The sequence below is a fragment of the Empidonax traillii genome, unplaced genomic scaffold, assembly GCF_003031625.1.
Source record: "Empidonax traillii isolate 1590-97213 ecotype Southwest subspecies unplaced genomic scaffold, ASM303162v1 scaffold286:size1162393, whole genome shotgun sequence".
Lineage (NCBI taxonomy): Eukaryota > Metazoa > Chordata > Aves > Passeriformes > Tyrannidae > Empidonax > Empidonax traillii.
The window spans coordinates 785,700-793,830 of NW_020955479.1; the positions used below are offsets into that span (position 1 = coordinate 785,700).

The window sequence follows — 8,131 nt, forward strand, 5'->3', positions numbered from 1 at the left end:
GCCACTTCCCTGGGCAAGCGCTGCCGGCGGGCTGGCTCGCCCTTCCCATTCCCATCCCCATTCCCAGGGCCCTTCCTCCTTCGGCTGGCTGGCTGGCTGGCTGGCTGGCTGGCCCCGGGAACGAAATTTGTAACCTTAATTTTCTAGTAAACAAACCCTGCTGACGGCCCCGGGTTGCTCTTGAGCAACCCCCGGTCACAAGCCGGAGCAGATGGTACAGGCAGTGCGGGCGTTCGGGAACAGGGCGAGGAAAACACGGCCCCTTTTCCAACCCTGGGAAAACACCCGGATCCTGACTGTGGCCGAGGCTGGGGAGGAGGTCGGGCTGGCAGGGCACTCCGAGCTGGCTGTAAACACCGGCTGGAAGGATGACTTCGGAAATCCCTCGGCTGGTTGTTGCACGGATGTTTTGAAAGCCAGCCCGGCCTTACGGGGCTGCTGCCGGCAGGGCTGGCACCACAGACACCCGCCTCTGGGTGCTGGGGGGGGTGTGGGATGCTCGACCATCCCTTCCCGAGGGAATCATCCCCCAGCACAGGAAAGCCCCTGAGGAGTGGGAGGGCAGGGGAGGACAGGCTGCTGTCGTGTGGCTTGGTGTTTCCTTTTAGGCTCCAACCCAAATTCCAGAGGTGTTGATTTCAGGTGGTAACTGGAGCTGGTCCTCACTGAGAGAAAGCAGCGTATTCATGTGTGCTGCCCCTTTTTCTGCCCAAGGAGCTTCCCACAGCCCTCACCCGCCCCCAAAATTTGTGTCCCACCTTGGGGCCAAGAGCCCAGCGAGGGGGGGATACTGGGACAGAGATACACATTTTGGGGATGGGATGCTGGGCACGTTTTGAGACAGGTTTGGGAGCCTCCAGACTCGGTGTCCCCGTGCTGAGGACCTGCTGTGTGTGGCGGGACCAAGGTTTTCATCCCACCACGGGAATGCACAGTTCAGCTTTCCTGGAAAGCCTGGAAAGTCCCCACAGCAACAGGGCTGCATCATCCCTGGTTGGATGGAGAAAATTCCATGGTTGGGTTTGGGTGTTTCAGCCCCATTTGCTGCCCAAAAGTGTTAATGTGAGGTTATTCATGGGCTGCTCCAATGTCCTGACCAGCCAGAGGGTGGGGTGGCGGGAGGGAATTCCCCCACTCTGCTGTCTTGCCAGAGACCTTTGACCATGCATGGAAAAGCTGTGGAAATGCATCCAGGAGTTATTTAATATATGTGCAGAGATGGGGATTGATATTAATTGCTGTAATTGCTGTGGTTTCCTGGGGTGTCTGAAGGGAAGGGGAGACACCTCACTTTAGCCGTACATGATGTGTGTTAGAAGCACTGTTATGTTTCCAGTAGGCACAGGAGATCCCAATGCTGGCTGTGTCCCGCTGTGGAGGCCCCAGGGAGATGTTCTCTGGGGGGAAACACCGAAAGTTTAGGTGGGGAATGGGAGAGATTGAGGGTGTGCCAGGAGGATGGGGCAGCAGGGTCGGAAACCAGGACTAGCCCTTGTGGCACCGCAGCATCCGTGCCCTGTGTGTCCCTGTGGGTACATCAGCATTGCCTGGGAGCGTGGATCAGCCTGAAGGGTCAGGGAGTGACTCCTGGAGAGGCTGGGCTGGGCTGGGGACCGGCACAGGGGCTCAGAGGAGTGCGGGGTGGCCGTGCCTCTCTTGGCTGTGCCCGGAGGAAATGGCTCAGGGCGAGCGCCGTTGCCATGTGCACGCTGAAAGGCGCAGGACAAAGGCTGCTCCTGGGAAGTTTGCTCGGTGAATCGCGTTGGGATTTTCTGTTTGCCCCATTCCCAGCCCCTTTCCACCCCCTACCCCCCACCCTCCACCTCAGCTGCCTGAGGCCCTTTGGGCTACAGCCAAGGCAGAGGCTTTCCGACACACTTCCACCCGTGTGGATGCTCAGCACCCCCATCCCTGTGCTCAGCACTCCAGAGGGAGGAAGGGACTGGGCAGCTTCCCCGTGCCATGCAGAGCATCTCAAAGCCAAGGGCAGAGCAGGGGTGCTTTGGGTGCTGTCAGGGAAACGATGGATCAGGTTCATTAGCTGACAGGAGGGTTATTAGCAGGATGGTGTTTTTAATGAGGCAGGTTTCCAACAGGCGGGGGTGAGGGGGGGGCTGTCAGTGCTGTACCTCGCTGAGGGCAGCAGTCCCTGGAACAAATTCCTACATTTCCTGCCTGCTCCATTTTCTCACCTGACATCAAAAGTGGATGGAAATGCGACGGCTCCGGCAGCAGCTGCATTTCTCATCACTCGCTGGAGAAACACAAAGCAGTGCCAAACTGAGCCCCTTTTTGTTTCCCTTTCCCTGTTTCTTTGAAAAACTCCTGTAACTCTTCTCCCTCCCCTGACCCAGATCCTCTCCAGCAAAATCCACCCTCCTTTTGGGGCAATTCACGCCATTTCTGCCTCTCTGAGGGGTTCCTTTGCCAGGGAAACTCCGGGGTCAGGAGGTTTCCCATCTCAGCAGGGTGCTGAGCGCTGCCCTGTTCTCTTGCAGGCGGGAGCTCAGCAAAGCAAACGACCTGGGAAGGGGGGCACCGTGTGCCAGCCGTGGTGTACTGGCCTGGCCACGTCCCTGCCGGGCGGACGAGCCGTGCTCTGCTCAGGTAAGAACCTGTCAGGGAGCGGGGCAGCCCCTCCACCCTCGCTCTGGGAGGACCCACCATCCCCAGGTCACCACCTGGGTTTTGGCAGCAGCAGCTGCCTGCACTAGTTATTCCGTGCCTCGTGCCAGACTGTACTTTTGTCCTCTCCCAAGACTTAATGCTTCAGCAAAGAGGAGCCTGAAAGGGCTTTTTGTGAGGCTGGTGGGTTGGCGTGAGCAGCCAGCGGGCTCCGTGTGCCTCCTGGCCGCGGTGGCCGAGGGCCTCCCGATAATTAAAAGATGACGATGTTCTCTCTCCCCACCGAGGAGCAGGCTCAGGCTTTGTGGTTTGTGAATGGCTTTATGTGGAGGAGGGTGCGGTTGTGGGAAAGGCTGGCTGGGGAGATGGCACTGGCAATCCCTGCAGGATGCGGCGGGAGCGGAGGGGAAGGGCTGCTCCCCTGCTCCCCAGGGAGGGTGGCAGGGGGGGGGTCCTTACTGAAGCAATACTGCACCTCTGCAGGCAGCAACTGCACCCCTCCATGTGGGACTTGCACCTCTCCTTTCATCCCTGGAGCACAGGATGGTTGGGGCCTGGGTGGTGGGGCCAGGAGCTTGCTGGGCATTGGGAAAGGAGGTCAGGGAGGTGAGGCCAGGGGGTTGCTGGGCATTGGGAAAGAATGCCACAGCTGCTGGAAGCAGGTCCTGGCTGGTGGGCCCTGGGGAGGTGTTGGGTGTTTCTAAGGTCTGTGAGATAAGCTGGAGCCACTCACTCCTTACATGGCCCGAGGGCAGCTCTGGGAGCTGGATTTTTGCAGGCAGGGGAAAGTTTGAGCCGTGAGCTGAGTCACTGGTGTCTGGCAGAGGGGATGGGGCACACGTAGCACCCCATGGATTCACCTCCAAACCCTTCCCCTCCGCAGGACATGGGGCAGAGCTTCCAACTCCTGCCTGCTCAGGCAGCCAGGGCAACATCTGCAGGGTCAGGGCCTGTCCCCATCCCCCTGTCCTACCAGCCTCCCTTCCAGCCCTGCCTCCAAGCCCTGGAATTCTCAAGCCCAGGTTATCTCCTCGTAGACCTTATCTCCTGCATTTCCCATGTCCAGTCTGGCAGGTTGGACAGCTGGAAATCCAGCAGAGGCAGGGGCTGTGCTGCACTGCTTGGAAAGCGGCTCTGTAGCTCCCCAGGAGTCACAGCACACCCAGTGTCCCCCCCAGCACAGCCTGGCATGGCCAAGGGGCCATGCCCAGCTGTGTGGGATGGGACATTCCCTCTTTAGGAGGCAGCACAGAGCCAGGCTGGGGGACACGAGCCATGGGCCAAGCTCAGGAAGGTTTCACCACTGTGGTCCCAGCCATAGCCTGAGCTCATGGACAGGGAAAGTGGAGGAACATGGAGGGATGTGGAGGGATGTGGAGGGCAGGAGTTTCTTGGTGCTCGCAGTGTGTCAGGACAGATGGCTTCTCTCTGCCCTCAGAGTCACCCTTGGGGACATCCCCAAAGATCAGCGTGTGAAGTAGGGAAGCTGAAATTCCCTCGGTTGGTGGGGACATCCAAAAAGCTGGGCAGGGAATGAACCCTGTGCGCAGGCGTGGCTGGGAGCCCTCTGCACACCCAGGGGGACCTCTGCCTGGTGGGATCCCTCGGGAAGAGCTGGGGCTGGACAAGGACAGGCGCTATCCATCCACATCAACCTCTGCCCCTGGGGTTATGGAAACACTGACAGCTCTTGCCACCTGGGCAAAGAGCCTGCCGGGACTGGGCAGGACCTCTTGGCTCCACGTCCTCCCCGGAGCAGGGAGCGGGGAGGTGAGCGAGGGTGAGCGTGCCCGGGGGCCGGGGAAGCTGGAGCCAGCAGGGAAACGCTGATGCACCACCGCAGACCTGCACCTGCACGCCGGTTTCTGCAGAAAAACTGCTTTGTCGGCTTTTCTTAATTACGTTTAATTGTCGGAGCCACCCGCTGCGCCTCTGCCCTTCCCTGCCCCAGCCCAAAGTAGGGCACGGAAGAAGAAGTAGGTCAGGAGGGTGGTGGAGGAGCAGATTGCACCATCCCGGCTGTGCCAGCGGCGCGGGGCTGGGCGAGCTGGCAGAGCGCGGGCAGAGCTGGTTCAGCTGCCTGCAGCTGCCTGCACCCCCCTCATCTCCGGGCAGGGCAGCCCTTCCTGCAGCTCTGTGCCCAGCATGCCGGGGTGCTCATCACTGTGGCAGGGCGGTGCTCCCGGCACGTCCTGCCCGGCATGTTGGGGTGTCCGTCTGCCCCGTGGGCCACAGGCAGGGAGCTGCTGATCCCTGGGCCCTTTTTCCTTGGTGTTCAGGCAGCAGCAGCGACAGGGTGCTGGGGTGACTTTATTTGTTAAACCTCTCTTGGCCGGGACAGGGGTTTGGCAGTGTGGCTTTCACTTTCCCTCAAGAACGGCTTTCCCAGCTTGGCCTCTGGGATGTGCCCGCTGGTGAGGCCTTGGCTTTGATGCCAGCTTTGACCAAAATCCTACTTCTTCACGCCTTTTTCTTTGTGTTACATCTGCCCATGACTGGAGGGATCTTCGGCTATCCCTGTCCTCAGTCATGTTGTCCTCCCACCCCGTGAGGTGATGACTTCCAGAGGTCCCATCTGCTGCGTTGGGGCTGCTTGGTCCGACCCTGGAAGGATCCGCATGCTGGGGGCCAGATCCTGCGGGTGCTGAGCACCCAGGGGACCAGGGGCACGCTGCCCAGGTGAGCTGCCCTTCTGGGGGGGACCTGGTGTGACCCCAGCGAGGTGCTGCAGGGGTGCTGTGGGGAGCCAGGATTTCTCTGGGCGCCTCCCGGCTCTCCTGGCCGCGGGGCCGGCTCTGTGAGCGCGCCGGCCGGGGCTGCCTCGCAGCAGTGTTTGTTCTTATTTGTTCTCTCCGTCTCTTAGCAGCTGAATTAAAACTTGTTGAGTGGGAGAACCGGGGGCTGTTGAGCCCGGGGCTCTTTTCTCTCCACTCAGCTGCCATCGTGCTCCGGGCAGGAGTTTTGTAGCCAGAAGGATGTGCCCAGGTTATGAAGGGCTGGCAGCAGGGCCAGGTGACCCCTATCCCACCCCAGCCATGATGGTGCCCGACCTCCACACGGCGGGGATGTGCTGGAAGGTGGGGAATTGCCACGGCCAAGCTCTGCTTTGAGCCACAGGCAGCAGGTGGGGAGGCAGTGACTGTCCCTCTGCGCATCCCGAAGGAGCCAGGGGGACTGTGGGTCACCTGCTCCTTCCCCACCGCGTGTCCCTCCACACCGGGGGAGCCCCGAGGGGTCCGCTGTGTCTGAGGCCCCTGCAGACGCGGGTGGGAGCGCTGTCGGGGGTCGGGTGGGATTTGCGGAGCGGCACCGCGCTCCCGCTCCATCCCGGCGCTCCTGCCCGTGCAAAAGCCAAGCCCGCATTTTTCCCGGGGCCGCAGTGAAAACTCGCTGCGCTTGCACTTTCTCCCGAGGGGTGACCCGCTGCCTTCCCCCCGGCGTGTCCGGGGGGCTCCGGAGGGGCTGCCCCGCCGTGCCCCGGCCCCGCGGGGGGAGGCGCATCCTGGCTGAACCCGCAGCGCTTGGCGAGCAGCCGCCTGGGGGTGGGAGATACGCGGAGCCGGGGCTTGCCAGGGCCGGAGCCGGGCTGGAAGCCGGGTTTAACCTCTTCGGTTGCTGGGTGGGTGCTGGGAAGCAGCTGCTGCCCCCCCTGCAAAAGCACTTTTGAGGGGTGGCAGGGCGCAGGTTGGGCTGGGGGGGGACTCTTCAAGGATTCTTGCTCCTTGCACTGATGGCAGCCACCTATTTCCCCAGCACCCTGGACATCTTCCCCACGCTGGTGGCCCTGGCTGGGGCAGCCCTGCCCCCGAACAGGCGCTTTGACGGCTTGGATGTGTCCCCTGTTCTCCTTGGGCAGTCGGATGAGGGGCACAAGGTAAGGCAGAGCCACTCCCCCAGTGACCCCCCACTCCTGAGAGCAGGTCCCTGAGCTAAAACAGGTAAGTGTGGGTGGAAAAAGGCTCAGAGATGGTGATGTGTGGACCCACGGGAGCATCACCCCCAGACCTGGAGGAGGAGGAGGGCAGCTGGAGATGGCCGAGTGCTGTACCAGGCTGGGCTTGGGATATCAGGGTAAAAGGGCTCTGGGTTAATGAAGATTGCTTTGTGTCTCACTCACAAATCTGGGATTATGGGTAGAAATGCCTGTGCATGCAGCTTGGCACCTTCCTGTGTGCCACAATCCCAGGGACTCCATCCTGGGAATGCTCAGGCCTGTGGCAGCCCGTGGTGCTCTGTGTGGTGTGTCTCCTTCCCAGTCACAAAAGGTACATCAGTGTGGGGAAGAGAAGATCCCAGGGGCTCAAACCTAGTTGTATCCCTTTATTTATCATGCCAGATGAAGATGGAACAAAGCCCTCCTCCCAGCTCCGTGGCTGGGGAAGGTGTTACCATGTCCAGCGGGGCAGCCCACCCCGTATCCCACAGCTGTGTCCATACAACCAGCTGCTGCCAGCTCCTTTAAGCCCAAAAACCCACAGTTTGCAGGACAAGCAGGATGGCCACACGTTTGTCTCAGAGTTCCACGAGATTTTTGCAGAACCAAAAGATAAAGATGGGGAAAAAAAGAAAAAAAAAGTGGCTTTAATAGCAGTCCCATGGATGAATCCTGATTTTGCTTTTTAAGTCCACCCTCCTGCGAGCACCATGAGCCAGCTCCCAGCGGGGTCCTGGATTTGCTTTCTGTGTCCATCAGGGGTTTGGTATTTGCTTTGTATTTATGGAACCCTCTGCTGAAGGGTGAAGAGGATGAAGCAGGGAAGCGGATGGGATGTGGCCAGCGTGCTCCGCTGTGTTCCTCGGGATTAACCCTCCTCTGCACGTGCAGTGCTGGGAGGAGGGGACTGGTGGTTTGCTGGGAGTGGTGGTTTACTGGGAATGGTGGTTTGCTGGAGGTGACGGTTTACTGGGAGCAATAGTTTGCTGGGAGCAACGGCGTGCTGAGAGTGATGGTTTATTGGGAGTGATGGTTTGCTGGGAGCAGTGGTGTGTGGAGAGTGATGGTTTAGTGGGAGGGATGGTTTGCAGGCAGCAATGGTGTGCTGGGAGCAGTGGTTTGCTGGGTGTCAGGGCTGAATGGGAGAGGGATGCACAACTGCACCGAGTTCAGGCAATGGGTTGCCTGGGGAGAAAAGGCTTTTCACTCCCCTCCCTTTCCAGTTTTTTATTTATTGAAATAACAAAGTCACAGCTTAATGGAAGAGTTCCAGACCTGGGAATGTTTCTTGAAAGGGCTCAGTCGAAACAAGCTCCTTAATTATGCAGTAAATTATAACAGATTTCCTTAGTGAGGGGTTTTAAGAGGTTTAGGAACGTGGTTGTTGGTAGGAAGGGAGGTTTGAGTGCCCTTACATGAGGCTGGCAGTATCCCAGCTGTGCTGCTGAAGGTGTAGGCAAAGCTTTAAAGCTGGAGGCAGATTAATTGGTTCAGTTCCCATTTTTGGCTTCACGGGGCCTTGAATATTTGCTGATTCCTGCTTTGGAGCTGTTTTATCCTGACCGAGGAACA

General features: G+C 59.5%; 1 protein-coding gene across 1 annotated transcript in view; it reads left to right on the plus strand.

The window, feature by feature from the left end:
• Positions 1 to 8,131, plus strand: part of ARSG (arylsulfatase G) — a 20,380-nt gene that overhangs the window by 8,454 nt on the left and 3,795 nt on the right. Inside the window, exons 9-10 of the mRNA XM_027890396.1 lie at positions 2,499 to 2,607; positions 6,379 to 6,499. Coding sequence (XP_027746197.1) covers positions 2,499 to 2,607; positions 6,379 to 6,499 — 230 coding nt within the window. The remainder of the gene's footprint in view (positions 1 to 2,498; positions 2,608 to 6,378; positions 6,500 to 8,131) is intronic.